Source organism: Symphalangus syndactylus, chromosome 6, assembly GCF_028878055.3.
Source record: "Symphalangus syndactylus isolate Jambi chromosome 6, NHGRI_mSymSyn1-v2.1_pri, whole genome shotgun sequence".
Lineage (NCBI taxonomy): Eukaryota > Metazoa > Chordata > Mammalia > Primates > Hylobatidae > Symphalangus > Symphalangus syndactylus.
The window spans coordinates 20,846,630-20,871,077 of NC_072428.2; the positions used below are offsets into that span (position 1 = coordinate 20,846,630).

Consider the following 24,448-nt stretch of genomic DNA (forward strand, 5'->3'; position numbering starts at 1 on the left):
TTAGGACATACTGGGTGCTGTGCTAAGCTGTTGATATGCATTATTTTGTCTAGTATTTTCAACAGGCCTAAATTGGAGAAAATGTACTCATTTTACTGGATACTAAACTGAGGCTGAGAGTAACGTAGCTTTGCCAAGGCAAGTAGCAGAGGGAGATTCCAAACCCAGGTCTGTTGACTCCCATGTTTGAGCCTCTAACCAATTTGTTCTCTCTCATTCTCCCTCCCTGACTTTTCACAATTAAAAAATTATGGTAATGTATATATAGATGACATAAAATGTGCCCTTTTCTGGTATGACAAATACCAAAATCTGAATAATTTGAATAACGGGCTATACCACATGGATTTAAAAAACTACAGCATATTATTAATAATACACATTCCACCAGGAAAACTTGGCACAGGTAGGAGCATGTGATGTAAAAAAGAACTTGCACAGGATTCATAATCTCTGCTTCTTTCAAGCAAGCTTGGTTTTTGTCCTGTGCATATGACCTGTGTTTATTTCCATCCTGTGGCCTTTGGGTATGCTATTCTTTCTAACTGGATGGCTTCCCTTCATTCTCTCAGCCTTTAAAAATATGATTTTTTTCTATGTTAAAAAGAAGCTATATATATAAAAAAAGAAAGCTGTATTGAGTTATAATTTTTAGATATTTTACGTGCAGTGAGAAAGAAGAGAAGAAGTTGAATGTTATAATGTAGTACAGTAATAAATATCAGTAGAGTGACATGTTATAGTTGATCAATCACCATCTATTGAAAATTCAGAGTGGTCAACATGGTCTTAGGGTTTATGGACACACAAAAACATTTTACCTATAGGAAGATATAAATGTATAATGAAGGGAGAGCTAAGGGGTAATTAAAGCAGAGTGCAGATAATCAGAGGAGGAGCGGAAGGATAGAGAAGGCTAAGAAAATGTGCCATTTTAGCCATTTTAAGTGTCTAATTCTGTGGCATTAATTAGATTCCTATGATTGTGCAACCATCACCTCTATCTAGTTCACCACCCCAAACAGAAGCTCTGTAACCATTAAGCAACAACTCTCCATTCAGCTTTCCCCCAGCTCCTGGTAACCTTTAATCTACTTTCTGTCTCTACGAATTTGCCTATTGTAGATATTGCATTTAAGAAGAATCAGACAAGATTTGTCCGTTTGTGTTTGGCTTCTTTTGCTTGGCATGATTTCAAGGTTCATCTACATTGTAGCACATAGCAGCTCCTCATTCCTTTTCATGGCTGAATAATATTCCATTGTATGCACATACCTCATTTTTTATTTTTATATTATTTATTATTATTACTATATTTTGAGACAAGAGTCTTGGTCTGTTGCCCAGGCTGGTGTCCAATGACACAATCTTGGTTCACTGCAACCTCTGCCCCTGCGTTCAAGTGATTCTCGTGCCTCAGCCTCCTAAGTAGCTGGGATTACAGGTGTGCACCACTGCTCCCGCCTAATTTTTTGTATTTTTAGTTGAGATGAGGTTTCACCATGTTGGCTAGGCTGGTCTCGAACTCCTGGCCTCAAGTAATCTGCCTGCCTCAGCCTCCCAAAGTGTTGGGATTACAGGTGTGAGCCACTGCGTTCAGCCCATATACCTCATTTTGTTTATCCATTCGTCTCTTGATGGAAAATTGGGTTGTTTCCGCCTTTTGACTATTGTGAATGAACATTGGCATACGAGTATCTCTGAGTCTCTGTTTTCAATTTTTTAGATGTATACCTAGAAGTATAATTGCTGGGCAATTCTGTTTAGCTTTTAGAGGAACTGCCAAACTGTTTTCCATAGGGGCTGCACCATTTCACATTTCTATCAGCAATATACAAGGGTTCCAATTTCTCTACTTCTTTGCCAACACTTGTTTTCCATTTTTCCCTTCGTTTGGATCATAGCCACCCTAGTAAGTGGTAGCTCATTGTGATTTTGATTTGCATTTCCCAAATGACTTGTGATGTTAAACATCTTTTCGTGTGCTTGTTGGCCGTTTATATAGCTTCTTTGGAGAAACGTCTATTCAAGTCATTTGCTCATTTAAAAAACTAAAAAAACTATTTCGTCTTTTTTTTATGGTTGAGTTGTACGAGTTTTAGAAATATGTCCTGGATATCAAGCCTTTATCAGAAACATTTTCTGATATTTTCTCCCATTTTGTGGGTGGTCTTTTCACTTATTTGATAATGTCCTTTGCTGCACAAACATTTTTAATTTTGATGAAGTCTAATTCATTTTTATTTTGTTGCTCCTGCTTTTGGTGTCATATCTAAGAATCCATAGCCAAATCCAAGATCATGGATGGAGATTTACTCCTATGTTTCCTTCTGCTGTTCCTTGGTTTTAACCATTAAATTCTCATCCAGATTTTAGAAGTCATTCACTTTGTCAGTAAAACATCGGAGGCATGGGAAGCACAGCTAAGTAAGTCGTGGTGGTCACCCTGCAGGGGCTCAGACAGTAGTGGTGGAAAGAAATGTCAGTGGTGATTATGCTATGATGATGTAGCCACTCATTCCCAAACACCAGTGTAAGGATCTTCTCTGGTCCACTAATTTGTGGAAAAATGATTTAAAAAGTCAAATTTTCATAAAACTAAATTTATTCCATTTAAATAACTGTCCCTCATTGTGCAAGTGGCTGCCTTCTATGATATTAGCATGTTCTTATGACCTGAGGCTAAGATAGATGATGATGCTTTCTTTAAATGGCTCTACTTGGAAAATTGAGAGAGATCAACCCTGTGTCACACTTCCTAATTTGGGGAGAAAACTATGAAATTCAAGGGTTTAGAAGCCACTGCAGGTGCTAGAGTTCATTTATGTGGGCCTACGAAGAATGCTGGTGATCCCTGCCTGGAGTTTCTTGAGAAGGTTTTGTGGGGATCTTGTCCAGATTCACTTCGTCAAATATCCAATTCGTTTCAGCTGTAATTGTCATCTTCGTGCAAAATTTTTAGAAATAGAGAGTGGAGAAAAAGGAGAGGAAATCAAAACTAGAAGGTATGTTTCTTAGCCTGACTTCTTCCGGGCAGCCTCTGACTGATTCCTCTTATAGGTTTTGCCAGATGGCTTTTCTCTTTACTGAAGGTACATATGAAAAAAGAAAATGAGAAGGAAAAAATCCTGCCCAGAAAGGGATGTTTTTTTTTTTTCTTGTGAGAAAGAACACTCAGTTGCACTTGGCGCCTGAATGAAGTTGGGCTAATGAGTTCACCATTGTAAAACAGTGAAATTCTCCCAAACATACTAATTAAGGTACTTTTTGTCTTTACTGTTGGTTTTCGCTTTGAAGGTACTATGAAAATGGCACGCTGAAAAACTGAGGGGCCAAGTTTGGAAGAAATGACATAGTCTCTACTTGGCAATCGGCCTTGCACTTGAATGACCTGGTGTGGAGACTAGTCTCCGAATTTTCTGATGGCCCACATGCCTGGGCTGCAGTGCATAGTCATGCAGTTTAATGGCTCCCCATGGATCTGTGCAGTGCACAACCTATGTAGTCGTAAACAGTGGCCTGATGTATTCTAACAAAAATATAAATGAGCATAGACACCTAAGAGATGTGTGCTGGTTTATAAATTATATACAGGTTCTATTGTCAATCTACCTGAATTATATATTGAAACTTGATTTCTTTTTTTAAGCATAAAAATAGAAATGAATAGCAGTTATAACAAATTTCATCTATGCTCCCATGGGTGGTTTCAAATATTCCTTTCCCTACTTTGGAAACATAGGCCTGGGAAGAATTCACATGGGTCTTCTTTCTCATTGGGGCAGGGCAACGCATTTATAGGGCAAGGTTGCCTCTTAGCAGTAGAGTACGTAAGAGTCTTAACACTCCCTGGGCCGGGTGCGGTGGCTCACGCCTGGAATCCCAGCACTTTGGGAGGCCGAGGAGGGTGGATCATGAAGTCAGGAGATCGAGACCAAACTGGCTAACACGGTGAAACCCCGTCTCTACTAAAAATACAAAAAATTAGCCGGGCGTGGTGGCGGGCGCCTGTAGTCCCAGCTACTCGGGAGGCTGAGGCAGGAGAATGGCGTGAACCCGGGAGGCGGAGCTTGCAGTGAGCCGAGATCGCACCACTGCACTCCAGCCTGGGCGACAGAGCAAGACTCCGTCTCGAAAAAAAAAAAAAAAACAAGAGTCTTACCACTCCCTGCCAGGACCTAGCCTCACCTGCTGGTTTTCCATTTCAGAGTACACAGTCATTAATGAAGCCTGCCCTGGAGCAGAGTGGAATATCATGTGTCGAGAGTGCTGTGAATATGATCAGATTGAGTGCGTCTGCCCCGGAAAGAAGGAAGTCGTGGGTTATACCATCCCTTGCTGCAGGAATGAGGAGAATGAGTGTGACTCCTGCCTGATCCACCCAGGTGAGTGGAATGGGAGACTTCAGGTTGCCTTCATGTTGTTGGAGGTAATAAACAGGAACAGGCTGAACACCTGAATTCTAGCAGGCAGCCATCAGGAGGCTGTGGTGTCATGATTATGAAAAGTGACACAATTCAGCCCATTCTAACTAAAGGCACAGGAATAAAAGGAGTCAGTACTCTTTTCAGTGTTAAACTTGTAAAACTTTGAATTCACTCACTCATCCATTTAACAAGCTGACTGAGCAGCTTTATGTACCATGTCAGGTACTGGGAATACAATGATAAAACAAAAGACACACTTCCGGCATTCCCAGAGCTTATAGCCTGGGGGGATATGGAGAACAGGCAGCTACCATATAGTGTAGTAAGTGCTATGATAGAGAAGCATGGGGTACTATGGCAACATGGATGGGAATGGGGGCAGGTGGGAGGAAAGTCAGTGAAGAATTACTAGAGAAGTTGGTGAGCACGCTGATGGGAGAAGCAGACTAAACAAGGTGAGGGGGATGGGGAGGAGAAGTCAAGCCACAGAGGATAACATGTGCCAAGGTCCTGTGGCAAGAGGAAGCATGGGTTTTGGGAGATACAAGTAGTACAGTCCGGCAGGAGAAATGTGTATGTGATGAGAGACCTGGGTAGATGGAGAGAGGGAGGGAGAAGGAGAGGGAGAGTGAGAGGGAATTAATGAATGAGAAAAGATTAAGAAAGCAATCTGAAGGGAGGAACAAGAGCCAGATCCTGAAGTGCTTTGCAAACTGTGCTTCAAAGTTGAGGCTATGTACTGAAGATATTTTGGTAATATTGGAAATCTTTTAGTAAAGAAGGGAAAGCAGATTTTTCTCTTTAGCTGTAGTATGGGGAAAGGATTGGAGGACACGCATGACTAGAGGCAGGCTAGAAATATGGGGACCTTAATAAAGGTAGAAGCTCTATGGATGGTGAGAGGTAGAGGGATTTGGGATCTGAGAGTGGAATTGACCACACATTGGGATCTATTGGGTGGGATAGGAGAGGGAAGCGATGAACAGAGTCAAGTCTGATGCTCTGGCTTCTGAGCTGGACATTTGGGAAATGGTCCTGGTGATATGAATGTGTCTTTGGATGAAATGAGACCTTCTAGTGATTACTTCTTTGTGGTGATTATTGACCTTCCGATATCTCCCACTTGATATGTACAGTCAAAATGCTACATTTTAAAATCAATTGATATAGTTTCTTTCTGTGTTGTGTGATGTCACCTATTTGATACACAAATAGGTTTGTTGTTTTTATGTGTTTTCTATATTTGAAAACACAAGCAAATGTGTATATACATACATATTTTCCCCTTCTTACACAAAAGATAGCGTATTATAAGCATTGCTAACCATCTTGCTTTTTTCTCTTATTATTTTTTGAGGCAGGGTCTCACTCTGTTGCCCAGGCTGGAGTGCAGTGGCTCAATCATGGCTCACTGCAGCCTCTGCCTCCTAGGCTCAGATAATCCTCCCACCTCAGCCTCCTGAGTAGCTGGGACTACAGCACGTGCCACCATGCCTGAGTAATTTTTGTATTTTTTTGTAGAGATGGAGTTTCCCCATGTTGCCCAGACTTGTCTCGAACTCCTGTGCTCCAGTGATCTGCCTGCCTCAGCGTCCCTAAGTGCTGGGATTACAGGCATGAACCCTGGTGACTAGCCTTGCTTTTATCTCTTAACAATATATGCTGGAGGTCACTCTCCGTCAGTATGAAGCCATGTTCTTCATTTGTTTGTATGGTTGCATGTAACTGGATTGTGTGGATTACCATCGTTTATGAATATATTCCATCCTTTTGCTGTTAACAATACTACAGTGACTGCCCTTAGGCATACATCATTTAGTATTTTTGCGGTATATCTTCGAGGTAGATTCCTAGGAGAGGGATCGCTGGGTCAAAGGGGCATACTTATGTCACTTCCCAGCCTTGCTTTGCCATGTTTTCTCCATACTTTTGGCATTTTTCCCCGCAGTGTGTGAGAGTACTGTTTTCCCTAAGCCTTGCAACAGAATGTGTCATTTTGGATGTTTGCCGGTCTCATAGATGGGATCTCAGATGGCTTCAGTTTACATTTCTGTCATTATGATAGACAATGATCTCTCTGCTGGTGACAGTGGAGCAGGAGGATCAGGGCCCAGGGGCACCAATGGCAGGGATGTCAATGGTGACTTCTAGTAGCATCTGGTGGCACACCAGGGTCCTCATTGGGCCTGTGTGGCTTCCTGTAGTTCTAGGCTGTATAGCCCTGCATTTGGTCCCCTGGCCCTTCTAGCAACTTTGTGAACTCTCTAGTGTCTTTTTTTCCTTTTTAATTGTTACATAGTATTTGTACATGTTTATGGGGTACGTGTGATATCTTGTTACTTGCATAGAATGTGTAATGATCAAGTCAGAGTATTTAGGGTATCCATCACCCTGGGTATTTATTATTTCTATATTTAGTGTCTTTTTAGCATAGCCTTGTTCATCTTAATCACCAGGCTAGTGTCTGTGGCTTACATCTAAGCACTCTGATGTGACTATGCTAAGAAAGAGAGTTGGCCAGGGCTGTTGATATGGTTTGGCTCTGTGTCCGCCCCCCACCCCCCCAACCTCATCTTGAATTGTAGTACTCCCCACAGGTCGTGGAAGGGATCTGGTGGGAGGTAATTGAATCATGGGAGCAGGTCTTTCCCATGCTATTCTTGTGATAGAGAATAAGTTTCACGAGATCTGATGGTTTTATAAATGGGAGTTCCCCTGCACACATTCTCTTGCTTGCCACCATGGAAGACATGATTTTGCTTCTCATTTGCCTTCCACCATGATTATGAGGCCTCCCCAGCCATGTGGAACTGTGAGTCAGTTAAACCTCTTTCCTTTACAAATTAACCAGTCACAGGTATGTCTTTATTAGCAGTGTGAGAACAGACTAAGACAGCTGCTAGGGGCAGACTCAGTCCATTTGCCTCCTTAGCAGTGATGAGATAGGGAGTTAAAGAGGGGGAATTGGCATGTGAGTGAAGATAGTCTTTGGAAGGCACAGTGACCCTGCAGGGACCCATTTATGGGTCACATGACTACTGGAATTTGACAAATCATACAGTCATATCTCAATATCCACAAGGGACTGTTTCCACAACCCCTGCAGATACCAAAATCCACAAATGCTCAAGTCCCTCAGTTGGCCCTATGGAACTCCAGGACTCTGCATCCTGTGAATACTGTATTTTTTTAGCCATGGTTGGTTGAATCCATGCATGTCAAACCTGTGAATACAGAGGGCCAACTGTATTAGCCACTCATCTTCTCTGATAGAAGGGGACACTGGAAGAAGGGAAGCAAAATCAGGATGGTGTGGAAAGAGAGGACTATGAGTCTGTCTCCTATAGTAATCACGTATATACACTACAGCCCAAGGAAAACCTAATTTCAGCTGAAAGCAAAGAAGTATACTATCAGCTCAAAGAAACACTGTTTATCTCAAGAAATTCAGAAGCTTGGATTAGCCATTCCTTCCTTCCTTCATTCACTCAAATAATATTTATTGAACACTTACTCTGTGCAAGCCACTGTATGGTGCTGTGGATACAATGGTGGACAACATGCAGTCCTTGACTTAAGTCTATTATGGGAAAACACATAATAGGCTGTTAAAATTGAGCATGCTATATGCAGTGGCAGGGATAAGAGTTCATATTTTGTATTATAGATACTATGTGCAGGCACTTTACTTGTGTTAATTTAATTAAAAATTAAAACAGTCTGAAGAGGAGATACGATGTTTAATCCCAGGGTTAGGCCATTTTCACATTGCTATAAAGAAATACCTGAGACTGGATAATTTATAAGAAAAGAGGTTTAATTGGCTTACGGTTCTGCAGGCTGTACAGATAGGATGGTGGCATCTGTTTCTGGGGAGGCCTCAGGCAGCTTTTACTCATCAAGGAAGGTAAAGCATGAGTGAAAGTAGGAGCACAAGAGAAGGGGGAGGTGCCACACAGTTTTAAACAAGATCTCAAGAGAACTCATTCACTATCACAAGTACAGTACCAAGGGGATGGTGCTAAACCATTCATGAGAAATCCACTCCCATGGGCCGGGTGCGGTGGCTCACGCCTGTAATCCCAGCACTTTGGGAGGCCGAAGTGAGCAGATCATGAGGTCAAGAGATCGAGACCATCCGGGCCAACATGATGAAACCCTGTCTTTACTAAAAATACAGAAATTAGCTGGGCATGGTGGCACGCACCCGTAGTTCCAGCTACTCAGTAGGCTGAGGCAGGAGAATCACTTGAACCCGGGAGGCGGAGGTTGCAGTGAGCTGAGATTGCGCCACTGCACTCCAGACTGGGTGACAGAGCAAGACTCTGTATAAAAAAAAACACCACTCCCATGATCCAATCACCTCCCACCAGGCCCCACCTCCAACATTGGGGATTACATTTCAACATGAGCTTTGGGTGGGGACACAGATCCAAACCATATCACCCAGTTTGACAAATGAGGACACTGAGTCACAGAAAGCTTAAACAGTTTGCCCAAGGATACACAGCTGCACAATGGCAGAGGCAGAACTTAGTTCTCTATTTTGTTAAGTGGGATTGAATCATTTGTACTTTTTCTCACGACCCCCCTCTCCCTCAAGAGGCCATGTTTTTAAACTGGTTCTTGTTGGAGAATCACACAAACCCCTCTGGTGTGGCCTGCTGGTTGGGGGGAGCCCAACGCATTCCAGGGTGAGCCTATTGTTAGACAGGAGAGTCGTTTCCAATGGCATGCTTTCATTACGGAAGTAGATGACAGGAAGATATTTACTGTCTATTATGAAATTCAAAAGTAAGTTATAAAAACAATGTACCATAAGTAATATAAGTCTAATTTAAAACATGTATGTGTATATAGGCAGAGAAAGACTGTTAGCAATAGCTTGGGTGATGGGGTTTTAGATATTTTTTATTTAATTCTTTTGGCTGGTCTAAATTTTCTAAAAATTCCACAATAAACATGTAACATTTATACAAAAGACTCTATATTGATAGATTCTTCCTTTTCCTGCAGGCAATTTCATGTTACTTGAAAACACCAGCCACTACCTGGGATACTCGTTGAGACCACCCTTCTAAACTCCCCAGTCTGAATTCTGGTGCCTCTAGCAGTTTCCTTGAGATGAAAGATTCTTCCTCTGGGCTCTGACACCTTTCTAGGCCCAGATGCTCTTAGTTGAGACAGGGCCCTGAGAAGGTGCAGTTGCGCTCCCATGCAGCTGATCAGAACCCGCAATTGCTTTGGCCTAACACTCCTCTTCTTGGGAATGTTTCAGGTTGTACCATCTTTGAAAACTGCAAGAGCTGCCGAAATGGCTCATGGGGGGGTACCTTGGATGACTTCTATGTGAAGGGGTTCTACTGTGCAGAGTGCCGAGCAGGCTGGTACGGAGGAGACTGCATGCGTAAGTAGAACTTGACCTAGCTCCATCTCTAGTGCACAGTGTCTTAAAGTCTCAGCTTACAATGGACCAAAATTTATCTCCTTGGAATCTGAGTTTTGGAAAGCCTGCAGCCAGAGGGCTTTCTAGGTAAAACTATAAAAACAAAGATGGGTTTCCATCTGCAAGGTGTGGATTGTGAACATTTGTTTGAATTCTTGGCCACAGGAGGTTTATGTCTACTCTTCAATCTCCTCTTTCTAAGTGAGGCCAAGGCTTTCTGCTCTGTGCATTCCAGAAGCAATTGCATGGTAGCCTTGGTCGGCAAACAGTGAATAAGTCTTCAGAAATGTTGTCTGTAGTGCACTGTACATATGAATTTCTGTTGGTAAATTTCTTGAATCCTGAATTAAATTCCTGGAACCCACAGCAAATTGCTAGCATGCCTTTTGTCCGAGGAAAGAGATTCTTTCTGGGATCTGCTTGATCTAAAAGAATTACTTAGTTTTTATTAGAGTTCTGTGAGTTTCAATAGTTCTTTGAAAATGGAGTGGAAATCTAATCTCTCATTCAGTCCAAGATTCCCCTCTGCAGTGCCCTGATTGATGAATGTCCCTCTGAGAGTCTGTATCTCAAGCAATGTACAAATTGCTTTTATTTCACTAACTTATTCCATATGCTTCCAACTTGAATCAGAAGCAGTTAGAATGGTCTTACAGTCTAATTTTACTCCTATGAATGCTATTTCCAGTTTACAGAGATGGAGGATGGAGTGTGGTTGGTATCTTTGACTGATAAAATATGTACTGAAATACCATCAGTTTCAAGACTCTGTGGCTAAGGATGAGTATATTGTCTGCAGCTGAGAAGCTCAACTATACCAGGAGGAGAAGGGGCTTGTTGGCACTTCCGGGTGAACTGGGGAGTTCAGTTATCCATAATACAGATACTTTTAAAGTGTTGCTCTTGGTTGCTGATTTAAAACTTCGATGCCATTTTAGGCAGTTTCTAGTAAATTTAATTCAGTACCTGGCAGATTATGTTCCAGGTAGGTTAGCTGCAAGATTTAACCCTGGTCTTCTTTGGCAGCTGTTCTATGGAGACTGTATTGCATAATGAGCAGAATACAAGCTCTAGAATGAAACAAACCTGGGTTTAAATAATGTTTTTGTCTGTCACTGCCAGTATGACCTTGGACAAGTCATCTATCCTTGCTAATATCAGTGTCCTTTCATAGAAAAGGAGAATAATGCTACCTATCTCATAAGGTTGATTTGAGGATTAAGTGAGATAATGTGTGTGAAGCACTTAGTGCTCCGACAATAGTAAAAGCTCAATTAATGCAATAAATATATCACTGTTACCCTATATGCTCCTTAATTACTGAATTGTTAGGTGATTCAGAAATAAAACTACTCTTCTTCCTTTCATTTCTTTTCCTTTCTTCCGAGATGGGGTCCTACTGTGTTGCCCGGGCTGGCCTCAGATTCCTGTGCTCGAGCAATCCTCCTGATTCAACCTCTCAAGTAATGGGGACTACAGGCACATGCCACCATGCCTGACAAAACTACTTTGAATAATAGTTTGAGATAGTCGTAATTAGAGCTGTAGTGCACAGCTTTAGATTTCACATTGACCTTTGGATTATGGAGGATCACTCTGGGTTTTTCCCTGCTTTAGATCATACGGAAGAGTGCTCTTTCTCTGTGCACATGAAAGGGAAAGGGGGATTTGATGGGGTTGGAGTGGTAGGCAGGAGTGTGATCACGCCTTTGATATGGTTTGGCTGTGTCCCCACCCAAATCTCACCTTGAACTGTAATAATCCCCATGTGTCAAGGGTGGGGCAAGGTGGAGATAATTGAATCATAGGGGTACTTTCCTCCATACTGTTCTCATGGTAGTGAATAAGTCTCACGAGATCTGATGGTTTTATAAACAGGAGTTCCCCTGCATAAGCTCTCTTGCCTGCTGCCATGTAAGATGTGCCTTTGCTTCTCTCTTGCCTTCCACCATGATTGCGAGGCCTTCCCAGCATGTGGAATTGTGAGTCCATTAAACCTCTTCCCTTTACAAATTACCCAGTCTCAGGTATGTCTTTCTTAGCAGTGTGAGAACAGATTAATACAGCCTTGTAGGTAGGTAAGCTAGGTAAGGAATTTAGATGCTGTTCCAAGTGCAGTGGGGAACCAAGGAAGAGTGGTGAAGTAGAGGATGGACCACGTGCTCTGAGAACTAGCTAAGAGAACAGTTAATGACAGGGAGAGGGAGGGAAAGTTTCAGACAGGAAGTGAAGGTTGAGCTATGCCTTTGCTCATTAGTTGGCAGAACAGGAAGATATTTCAGGGAGAGGGATAGCATGGTCAGGGTGTGAAAATGCAAGGTGTGTTCAAGGAAGCATGTGACATGAGGTGTGATTAGAGCAAGGTGATGGTCTTGGGGTGGCAAGCCCTGACTGTGAAGGGCATAGTGTGCCAGGGCTCAGAGCTTAGACATGGTTCTGAGATGATGGATGGTTTAATCTGGGGAGTACCATTTGACAGATAACTCTTGTAGCATAACTCCGCTGGAGTGGAGGAAGACCATATCCAAAGGTAGCCATTAGGAGTGCGATTGAAGTGCTTCAGGGGATGAAGAAGGGAGACTAGAGTGAGAAGAGCTTAAAGGAAGAAGTGACAGGACTCGAGACTCACTGAAGGTTGGGGTAAGGAATCTCAAGAGTTTGCCTTTCAAATTCTTAGTTTGATCAACTGTCTAGAAGTTGATGCTGTTAAGTGAATAATAAAAGGGAAGAGGTTTGGTGGGGGAAAGAAGGTGAGTTCCACCTGAGTTAAGTTGGAATTTGGACATCTATAAGAGAGCCTGCAGACAGTAGGAAATAAGTGTCTGGAGATCAAGAGAATTTTGGAGACTTGAGATATGCATATGGCTGTTATAGATGGAAGCATGAGGTGAACAGAGCACCATGGGCAGAGGAAATAGCAATAGATGTAAAAGGAAAGGAAGAGAAAACCAGGAAGGAGATGGGAAAAGATAGAGAGATAGGAGGAGAACCAGGAAGGAGTAGGGTTCTGGAAGCTGGGGGCAGTGTTTCAAAGGCAGAAAGGTCACATAGGATGAAGGCAGTAAAGAGGATTTTGTATTTGATGGCGAGCATGCGATTGGTGACCTGAGCAATAGCAGTTTCATATAAAGATTTGGCGGGGCGCAGTGGCTCATGCCTGAAAGCCCAGCACTTTGGGAGGCCAAGGCAGGTGGATTACTTGAGCCCAGAAGTTCGAGACCAGCCCGAGCAACATGGTGAAACCCTGTCTCTACAAACAATACAAAAATTAGTCATGCCACTGCCACTCTAGCCTGGGCAGAGTGAGACAGTTTCCAAAAAAAAAAAAAAAAAAGGCAAGATTTGAAGTGTGAAAAATGGACATAAAGAATACAGACAACTTTTAAATAAGCTTAATCAAGCAAGGAAGGGGAGAATTAAGGTGATAGTTTATACGAGTAAATAAACAGCTGTGGAAAAATACCAATTTAGATGGGAAAGGCTGGGTGCAGTGGCTCATACCTGTAATCCCAGCACTTTGGGAGGATGAGGCAGTCAGGTTACTTGAGGACAAGAGTTCAAGGCCAGACTGATCAACAAAACAAGATTCTGTCTCTACACAATATTAAAAAAATTCAGCCAGGCATGGTGGTGCATGCCTGTAGTTCTAGCTACTCAAGAGACTGAGGAGGGAGAATCACTTCTGCAGCCAAGGATTTTGAAGCTGCAGTGAGCTATGATTGCACCACTGCATTCCAGCCTGAGCAACAGAGCAAGACCTCATCTCTGTCTCTCTCTCTCTCTCTCAAAAAAAAAAAAAAAAAAAAGATGGGAAAGGGTTAAACAGGTTTTAAGCTAATGTGAGTGAAGTGTCAGTAGGAGAGATTAAAGATATTAGAGTAAGACTAACTGAAGAAGTTAAGACCGTGTTATCCTGAAGGAGAAGAACTTCCTATGAGATCAAGAACAAAAGTGAGAGTTAAAGGAGAGGGAGTTTCCTTTTCTGTCCTAGGCTGAGACAGGAGGAAAAGAATTATTTATAGGTAGCCTATCTTGTTTGTTAGTAATTATACGGTAGGAACTGTGCTGAGCACTTTATGTGCCATGTCTTGTTTTATCTATACGATCATCCTATGAAAATACATACTCCCACTTTATCGATAATGAAACTGAGGCTCAGAGCTGTGAAGTAACTTGCCTGAGGCCATACACTTTGGGGTAAAGCCCAGGACGATTCCAGATCGCTTACTCTTGTTCTTAACCACAGTCCTGGTCTGCCTCCCGCTGGTGAGTTCCTGTTTTCTCTGGGAAGTAGGGAGTGAAATCTCTGCTGAGGATGAGTAGAAGTGAGGTTGGGGCTTGAAAGTACCAAAGGTTTGGGGCAGCCACTTGAGGAACAAGAAAAGACACCAGCTGGTGTTAAGCTTAAAGCATGTCCAAGCAAGACGGAGGACCCAGTTGAAGCCAGAGTTCTTAGGGAGGTGATGCAGTCAGTTAGGACGTTGGCTGATGCTCTCTGGAAGTGCAGTAGCAGAAGGGAGTAAAACCAGTTGTTTTGTTGATCCAAGAATAAGCTGAGACATGACTGACCAAGGATCCCAGTTGGGAAGGACATGAAACCAGAAAGAGCCTGGTAGAGGGAGAATAGGGACAGGAGGTCTGAAGTGGAAAAGCAGGCTTGGTGGTAATAAAGTAGTGGAACACATAGGTGGAAGGGGTATTATGGTCAGAGAGTAGAGTTTCTAACTTGAAGCTTTCAGGGATGGTGGTGATAAAGTGTTCAGTTTTTTTTTTTTTCTGGGTAACTAACAATCTCAAAGGACAAATATTTGCTCTTTCTCATGGGTCTGTGAGTTGGCAGGCGTTCCACTGATTTCAACTGGGCTGGCCTGGGTTGGTTGTGCTCCAGGCTGCAGGGCTCAGGCAGAAGGGACAGCAACCATCAGGGGATGCTTTTCTCAGGGTGGGTCGCAGAAGCACAAGAGGTCAAGCCAAAAACACAGGTGCACATAAGGCCTCTGCGCACATCACACTCACCCATATTCCACTGGCCAAAAGAAGTCACATGGCTAAGTTCCCAATGAGTGAAGTAGGGAAGTATATGCCATCCCAAAGGAAGAGGGGTGGATAAATATTTCTAAACAATACTCCAGTCACTCCATGTGAGTAAGGGGGTTTGTTCAGGGTGCAGGGGACAGGAGGGAAAGAATATTTGCACGCAAGAAGCCAATACAGCAAATGGTAACAAAACAAGGATAGCAGTCACCCAAATGTTATGAAACAGAAAATATTAATATTCAGAAATCCTGAGCATGTGTCTTTTTAAATAGCACCTACTGGTCAAATCTTGGGTTGCACCTTGGTGTAAGACGCTGTTTATGGAGCCTCATTGGTTGAGCTGGTAATCGTGTCCATTTGAGGGTCCAGGCTTTCTCAAGGACAGCAGAACTGGCTCAGAGCAACCAGTCTATCACCTAGGCTGTTGAGAGAGCTCACACCTTCATTCATTAATCTACCCATCCAGTCAAAAGATATTTCTTGAATGGATGCTTCTAGGTGCTGGATGTGCAATGATAAGCCAGACAGACATGGTCTCTGACATCTTAGAGCTTGCGCTTTAGAGAGGAGATTTTTTTTAAAGTTAAAAAAATAGAGTGTGGTCAATGCTTTGAGATTAAAAAAACAAACTAATGGTCAGATTCTATCCGATCTGTGTTGGTTCAGTTTTGCTTGTTCAATTACATTATGCTTGTTCTGAAAGCCTCATTCCACACAGTGTATGTTACCACTGCCATGAGCACTGATGGAGCATTTCTTATGGAGCACTGGGCTGGTCACCAGGAAACACAATGATTCTGCAATGAGTTTACAATCCATCTGTGAAAACAGTGCTTGACCATAAGAAGACATCAATATGATGTCATTAGGTTCTTATCACCCTCGCCTCATACTGGCACTAAATAAATGTCTAGGGAATTCATAGGAAGAAGTAATTCATTTCACTCTTTGTTGAATGCCTGCCTGGTGCTGAGCACTATGCCGCCCGCCTATGTTAAGGGTGGCTTGTGCATTGCTGGCTGGAGTCCCATGGCAGTGCAAGCATTTTCCCACTAGATGGCGCCCAAGCGATCCTTACAGACAACGTTATCCTGAAGGCACTTCCTTCCGCGTGTCTCTGAAGAGCCTGGGCATTTTTTTTTCCTGAGTACCGTACAGAGCCGTAGAAGGAGGGAGGAGTGGCGGGCAAGTGCCAGAAGGATCAGAGCTGTTTTATATGTGAGTTAGAGAGCATCTGGCACTGAACAGATGCAGTAGCACCTTTGTTTGCTCACTGTCCTTGACAATGTTTGTATTACTAACCTAATTAATGACAACCTTAAAATTCATTATGGAATTGATTCATGTATAACCATTGGCAGGTTGTATTATCCAGGAGGATGGGCAAACGGCCTGAGGCTATTGAGTCCGGGAGAGAACTCATTCACATCTTTCTGCCCAGGAAAGTTTGGTTTAGTAATCTCAGAATATCCAGACTAGGAGCTACTGGCACTTTATTGCCATTAAAAAAAAGAGCTGTTCTTTCTACCTTTCTCTACTTTTTAATGTAAAAACTTCAATTCTACAGAGAGTTGAAAGAATAGTATACATCCATATGCTCCTTTCCAGGATTCGCCACTTTTTATCATTCTCCAACATCTGACTCTCTCTCTCTCTTTTTCTGCACTATGAGACTCATGAATTTTAATTTTTTTCTGTTTCATAGTGTTATCATAATTTTTCTTTTGATGCTTAGATTGTCTCAGATTTGGCCCTTTAAGCTGGCTGCACCTCACTGCTCCTTGAGCACTTACTTGCATTCTGCCCCTGACCCTCAAATGTTTTAAGTTCACCTTGATTTTCTATGCCCAGGTCTTGAAACAAGCGATTTCTCCCTGCATCCTGGTTTCTCATAGTGGGAAATTGTATTTAGGAACTGCGATTTGGGTGCTGGCTATTAGAGGTGCTGATATCCAAAGTCGAAACCAAGGCTTCCTCTTAGGGTTTCTTAAACTCAAAAGTTGAGTTCTGAAGTGGAACCACTCTGCTGACTTCCACTGCTGACCACCGGACTGGTGCTGGTTTAGCTTGGCCCTAGGCTGAGTTCCTTGGCTATCAAAAAAGATGAGCAGCAGGAGGGCGCAAAAGCGACCCAGAATGCCACACTTCTAGCTGGCATGGCAGTGTTCCCAGCCTTTCAGTCCCTGAAGGATACTGGGCATCTAAGGAGGTTAGGAAAGCAACCCAGATGAGAGGATTTATGGGGAGAGATTATAGGTCCTTAATACATTTATCTTCTTAGTCATATTTTGGACAGAGGCAGAGAAACAGAGGAACTGGCCATAAGCCATGCCCAAAAATGTTTGTAGGGCGAGTTATCAGAGAGGAAGAGGATTTGTGCAGGCTGGTTCCTGAGCCATAAGCAGGAATGATTAAGAGCAATCTTAAGGGGAGTGGGGAGAAGGCTTACAAAGCTGTATGTTACTGACTTTCGGGGCTGCCCTCCAGGGGAGCTGCGGAATCGCCTAGGGTGGAGTCACTGAAAGCTGCCTCATCTCGCTCCAGCCTTTTGTGTCCTGATGCTCCCAGAAAAAGAACAATGCCCAGGTTGATTCAAACTGGGGATGGTATTAGGTGGCAGTTAGCAGCCTGGGCTTGGATTTTAATCTCTGTTCCTTTCCTGGCTTTGGGCAAAGTTACCCAATCTTTGTGAATCTCAGTTTCCTCATTTACAAAATTGGGATCCTCATAGTGGCCTTGAGAGTTTTTGTGAAGACTAAGTGAAGAACTGTCTATAAATCCCTTAATATGGAGTCTGGTATATAGTAAGAGCTCAATAAATGGTGGATGGAGTCTGGTATATAGTAAGTGCTCAATAAATGGTGGCTGCTATTCTTATAATCCAGAGCCATGAAATGAGCTCTATTTGTTACTTGTTGTTTTGGGTGGCAGGGGAAGAAATCAATATAGGGCCAGAGAAGGAAGATAATAAAAGAGAAGCCTTTAAGGTTAAAGAATACACACTGGACACAAGGAGGTAGTCTTCACCAGACAAAGTATTGTATGGCAAATAGTATTTTATATTTTACGTGCTGAAGCTCTTTGACCACAGAGAATTAATGTTGAAACCTTTGCAGAGGATTTTATGTTGTTAAAGAACTCATCAATCATAGCTCAGCTTCTGGTGAAGGTATAGAAGGATGTGAAAGACCTTCCCTCCTGCTCAAACAGTAAGAAATCACTAGATTAAACCAAAGAAAATAACAATTTTCATTAAAACCATAATATGTCTGTGAATATGAAATCTAAAAGAATTTAAACTCTAGAGGGGTGAATTCTTCCAGGATGAGCAAGAGATTCGGGATGCTTCATACTTGAAGGCAGCTGCTGAGGTTGGGGGCAGGGCAAGTGTAGGAAGGGGCCTACCAGAAAAGGAGGAGAGGAAGCCAGGAAAACTTTTGAATCTATGGGCTGACCAGTTGAACTTAAATCTAGAGGAGACCCCAAGGCAAAGACAATCCTCTCCACCAAGTATTTTATTAAATGGAATTTGGCTGTGCAAGCAGAGGCTAGAATGAGGCTACGAAGCAGGAGATCTTGGGATGTTGTCATCTTGCAGCTTCATAAGCTTGTGGTCTCAAAGTCTCACAGTCTCATGGGCTCACAGCTTCCCAGTCTTGTAGTCACGGGAGTGCAGGAAGCTGGGGGAAGGAGGAGATGAAAATCAAAGAGAGATTTCCTTAGGTTTATGGGGTTTGAATTTCAAGGCTCTTCTGGTGAGGTTATAGCTTCAGTCCTGCCCCAAATCAGCTTAACCCTTGATTGGGTCAAACTGATTCATCCCTGATCAGTTCTTCTACCAGCCTAATAGAGGAGAGGGCATTTCCAATCAAAGGAAACAATAGATCTTCTGTTGTGAACAAGCAAGAAAATAAGATCTACATTCAAGAGAACAACCAGTCGAAAGAAATACAGCATGGGTGATGAAATAGAAATTTTCAAATAAGAAACTTTTACGTAACTTTAAAATAAATGCACTAAAAGATTGACAGGAAAAGATGACTATAATGGATGAAGACATGAAAAATCCACAAAATCAATGAGCAAAAATCACAAACATTCCTATACACCAACTATAGACAAGCAGAGAGCCACGTCATGAATGAACTCCCATTCACAATTGCTACAAAGAGAACAAAACACCTAAGAATACAGATAACAAGGGACGTTAACTACCTCTTCAAGGAGAACTACAAACCACTGCTCAAGGAAATGAGAGAGGACATAAACACGTGGAAAAACATTCCATCCTCATGGATAGGAAGAATCAATATTGTGAAAATGGCCATACTGCCCAAAGTATTTATAGATTCAATGTTATTCCCATCAAACTACCATTGACATTCTTCACAGAATTAGAAAAAAATTACTTTAAATGCCATATGGAACCAAAAAAGAACTCATACAGCCAAACCAATCCTAAGCAAAAAGAACAAAGCTGGAGGCATAATACTACCTGACTTCAAACTATACTACAAGGCTACAGTAATCAAAATAGCATGGTACTGGTGCCAAAACAGACATATAGACTAACGGAACAGAACAGAGACCTCAGAAAAAACACCACACATCTACAATCATCTGATCGCCAACAAACCTGATAAAAACAAGCAATGAGGAAAGGATTCCCTGTTTAATAAATGGTGCTGGGAAAACTGGCTAGCCATATGCAGAAAACTCAAACTGGACCCCTTCCTTACACCTTATACAAAAATTAACTCAAGGTGGATTAAATACTTAAATGTAAAGCCCAAAACTATAAAAACCCTAGAAGAAAACATAGGCAACACCATTCAGGACATAGGCATGGGAAAAGACTTAATGACGAAAATGCCAAAAGCAATTGCAACAAAAGCTAAAATTGACAAATGGGACCTAATTAGACTAAAAAGCTTCTGCACAGCAAAAGAAACTATCATCAGAACAAACAAGCAACCTACAGAATGGGAGAAAATTTTTGTAATCTACCCATCTGACAAAAGTCTAATATCCAGAATCTACAAGGAACTTAAACAAATTTACAAGAAAAAAACAAACAACCCCATCACAAAGTGGGCAAAAGATATGAACAGACACTTCCCAAAAGAAGACATTTATGGCCGGGCAAGGTGGCTCATGCCTGTAATACCAGCACTTTGGGAGGCTGAGGCGGTGGATCACTTGAGATCAGGAGTTTGTCACCAGCCTGGCCAACATGGTGAAACCCTGTCTCTACTAAAAATACAGAAATTAGCTGGGTGTGGTGGCATGCATCTGTACTCCCAGCTACTTGGGAGGCTGAGGCAGGAAAATTGTTTGAACCCGGGAGGTGGAGGTTGCAGTGAGCTGAGGTCATGCCACTGCACTCCAGCCTGGGCAATGGAGCAAGAATCTGTCTCAAAACAAACAAACAAAACAAGAAGACATTTATGTGGCCAACAAACATACGAAAAAAAGCTTAACATCACTGATTATTAGAGAAATGCAAATTAAAAACACAATGAGATACTATCTCATGCCAGTCAGAATGGTGATTATTAAAAAGTCAAGAAATGATAGATGCTGGTGAGGCTGTGGAGAAATAGGATAGCTTTTAAACTGTTGGTGGGAATGTAAATTAGTTCAACCATTGAGGAAGACAGTGTGGTGATTCCTCAAGGATCTAGAACCAGAAATACTATTTGACCCAGCAGTTCCATTACTGGGTATATACCCAAAGGAATATGAATCTTTCTACTATACAGACATATGCACATGTATGTTTATTCCAGCACTATTTACAATAGCAAAGACATGGAACCAACCCAAATGCCCATCAGTGATAGACTGGATAAAGAAAATGTGGTATATAATATACCATGGAATACTATGTAGCCATAAAAGGAATGAGATCATGTCCTTTGCAGGGACCTGGATGAAGCTGGAAGCCATCATCCTCAGCAAACTAACACAGGAACAGAAAACCAAACACCGCATGTTCTCACTCATAAGTGGGAGCTGAACAATGAGAATACATGGACATAGGGAGGGAAACACACACCAGAGCCTGTCAGGGCCTGGGGAGTGAGGGGAGGGAGAATATCAGGACAAATATCTAATGCATGCAGGGCTTAAAACCTAGATGATGTGTAGATAGGTGCAGCAAACCACCATGGCACATGTATTCCTATGTAACAAACCTGCATGTTCTGCAAATGCATCCTGGAATTTAAAGTGAAATAATAAAAAAAAAGAAAAATTCAGGAGAGATTTGAAAAGTATTTTAAAGAACAAAATGGAAACCCTAGCACTGAAAAATACAATACAAAGAAAGCAACTGGAAATCCTAGAACTGAAAAAATGCATTATCTGAAATAAAACAAAAATTCATTGGAGGGGATTAATGGCCTATTGGTCAAAATAGAAGAAAAGATCAGGGAACTTAAAGACAGTTCAATAGAAATCAACCAAACTGAAGCCCAGGGAAAAGAGACTGAAAGTATTTAGCAATCTTAACTCTTTGTGCTACCCTAGCCAGACCCTGTCCATTGAGTTGTATTAGCAGGGCTATTTCCATGTGAGTGTTCTGTGATAACCCTGGCAACTTGGGGGAAGAAAGACTTTCTGCAGCAAAGTGGTAGATGCTATTCTTTCTGAACAACCATTTTTTCAACTGAATGGGCAGGCCATTTGACATGGGGTGGTGGGGAGGGGCTTTAAAAATGGTTTGTTTGGACAGAAATAAGTTCGAATTGGTTTTTTGGTCTAACCATTCATTCAGTTAGTAGTTATGGTAATTGAGCACTGACTTGATGGACACAGAGGTATAAACAGGACAGATCATATCCCTGCTGTCATGGAACTGCGTCATGGGGGAGAGAGACAATTCAATAAACAATCATAGAGTCAGGTGGACTGGGGTTATAGGTCAACTCACAGGCTGAGCTGAGGACTTGTCATTGTTCCTGATGAACACCTGAGCCCCTGATAAAAGCCAACACTCAGTACTTACTATGAACCAGGCATTGTTTGGAGTACCTTCCTGTACTGACTCATTTAATCCCCATTGCAACCCTTGTCACAGCCATGTGACAGATGAAGACACTCAGGCACAGAGGGATAAATAACTTTTCTACTGTCATACAACTTGTAAGTGGCAGAGCCAAGATGCAAATTCAGAAGCCACCTCCAGAGCCCCTTCTATGCTTTCCACGAAACCATCTCTTGATGTGAGAGGCCCTTGGGGTCTTCATCATCCAAGCCTTGGCTCTGCTATCACTCTCTGGGATGCTAAGCCTGATGGGTTTAGGGTTCTAGCCAGTGATGAGATGAGGCTCTCATGAGCCCTGGAGCAGTGGGTCAGAACCTGAGCTGTCCCCTGTGATTCCTGGACCAAAACAGTCAGTGCCTCAGATCCAGACAAGACTCGAGAAAAATAACAATATTTGTTGCCACTTATTGAGCATTTGTATGTACCAGGTGCTGTGCTAAGTGCTTTACATACAATATCTCATTTAATCCCTAAGACAAGTGAGAAAAACACATTGTTGTATGTGTTTTTTTCCAAATGAGAGATCTTGGCTCAGAAAATATAGTGGCCTTTTTTAGAGTCACACAACTAGTAAGTGTCCGAACTAAGATTCGGACCCCGGCTGGCATCCCAGACTGTGTCATCTTTGAAGGAGGAAAGAAAATGCAAATGCCTCTCTCTGAATTTTTTTAAGTCCTCCTTTTCTTTCTAAGAGGAAACAGTAAAGAAAAACAAAACCCAACCACTTCTTAGAAGTGTGTGTGTCTCAGGCCGGGCACGGTGGCTCACGCTTGTAATCCCAGCACTTTGGGAGGCCGAGGCGGGCGGATCACGAGGTCAGGAGATCGAGACCACGGTGAAACCCCGTCTCTACTAAAAATACAAAAAATTAGCCGGGCGTGGTGGCGGGCGCCTGTAGTCCCAGCTACTCGGAGAGGCTGAGGCAGGAGAATGGCGTGAACCCGGGAGGCGGAGCTTGCAGTGAGCCGAGATTGCGCCACTGCACTCCAGCCTGGGCGACAGAGCAAGACTCCGTCTCAAAAAAAAAAAAAAAAAAAAAGAAGTGTGTGTGTCTCTCCCACAATCCCCTCCCCTGCATCAAATGCTGAAGATAAGAAGACTTTTGTGAGGCTAAGGGTGTTCATTTTTGTTGAGAGCCTTTTCCAGCTGTCTTACTGGTCTAGAAATTAATAAAGATTTCCTTTCGGTTCTGTAGAAGCAGGGTCTATCCAGCTGCCCCTCCTGTTTGGGCACATAGCCATGGGGAAAGATTGGCGATGAGGCCAGGATTTGAGAGCTCAGGGCACAGTCCAGCTTCGCTGACAGATATCACTACACACACACACACACACACACACACACACACACACACCTATACCCCTCTTCTCCTGCAGTAAGACATTGTTAAGGAATCTGAGCACATCTTCCAGGCTCTTTGCCTGCTCTGGTCTTTCAGACTCAGGACCACCTGCTAGGTTGGCCAACGATACTTCCTTGGCAGGGACACTCAGCTGTGTTCACTGTTCTGCCCTGGACAGAGAGGTGTAGTCAGGCTGCTCCTGCACCCAGCCTCGCCAGCTCTCCAAGTAGAGGCAAGAGTGGAGAGGGAATTGAAGGCGTTCCTTGATGTGGGGAGGGAGTGCAGCTTCCTCCTCCTCTTGCTGTTTCCCTAATATTCCTTCTTCCAAACACATTTCCAAGAAGTGGCCCCTTTGTCTCTGTTTGTTTGGAAGTTGTTCCCCAACTTGGGGCCAACTCTGCCCTCCCCTTCAGAGTGAAAGGAACCTCATTAAGAAGAATGGAGATGTTGCATGTGTTTAGAATCCTGGCTGCTTCTGAAGGACAGCCCCTGAGCCTACAGGAACAGGTGGTTCAGCATTTCACATGGCAAGGGATCGGGCATCTGGGTGAGGATGGGGACTCAGTCCTCCAGAGACTGCAAGAGACCCTGGAGCTGGCCAAAGCCCAAATGGATGTTTCAAGGAAGCCTAAATGGGGATGAGCACCGCTTTCCCTTGGATTTGGGGAGGGGCCTGAGGCACAGCTGGCTGCTTCCAGCTTCCATATGGAGAGAAGAAACTGGGAGCAGGCTGGCAGGATTTGCTGCTGGTTCTAACTTGGGATCCCCAGCAGGAGGTTTGCTGACGGAGCTGGGATTTAACACCTTGCAGGCAGGGAAGCTGCCAGTCCCTGAGCGATGGGGGCTGTGCAGGAAGGCTTCTTTTGTTGTCTCTCACACCTCGCATATCACTTCCGTAGCCCAGCAGCAGATGGATAGATGGGGGCGATGAGGAGTGTGAGGTGTGCAGAGAAGGAACGTGCATTTCAAAAAGGGAGCAGGCAAAAATTCCATATATCTCTCTTAGGGGTGGAAAAATTCTGCCGTTTCAAAATGGAGTGGGAGAGGACTGGGTCAGAATGCCCTTAAGACAGTTTAACATATAAGCAAAGACTCAGCGTTGATACTAGACAGATCCAAGGTCAAATCTCTGCTCTGCCACTCGATACAAA

At 43.0% G+C, this 24,448-nt stretch overlaps 1 protein-coding gene across 7 annotated transcripts in view; it reads left to right on the forward strand.

Annotated features, from left to right (window-relative positions):
* PAMR1 (peptidase domain containing associated with muscle regeneration 1) overlaps window positions 1-24,448 on the forward strand; it is a 193,028-nt gene that overhangs the window by 123,231 nt on the left and 45,349 nt on the right. For all 7 annotated transcript variants that reach the window (XM_063640981.1, XM_055281918.2, XM_055281916.2 and 4 more), the window contains 2 exons: window positions 4,209-4,385; window positions 9,706-9,834. In XM_063640981.1, coding sequence (XP_063497051.1) covers window positions 4,256-4,385; window positions 9,706-9,834 — 259 coding nt within the window. In that variant the 5' untranslated portion in view covers window positions 4,209-4,255. The remainder of the gene's footprint in view (window positions 1-4,208; window positions 4,386-9,705; window positions 9,835-24,448) is intronic.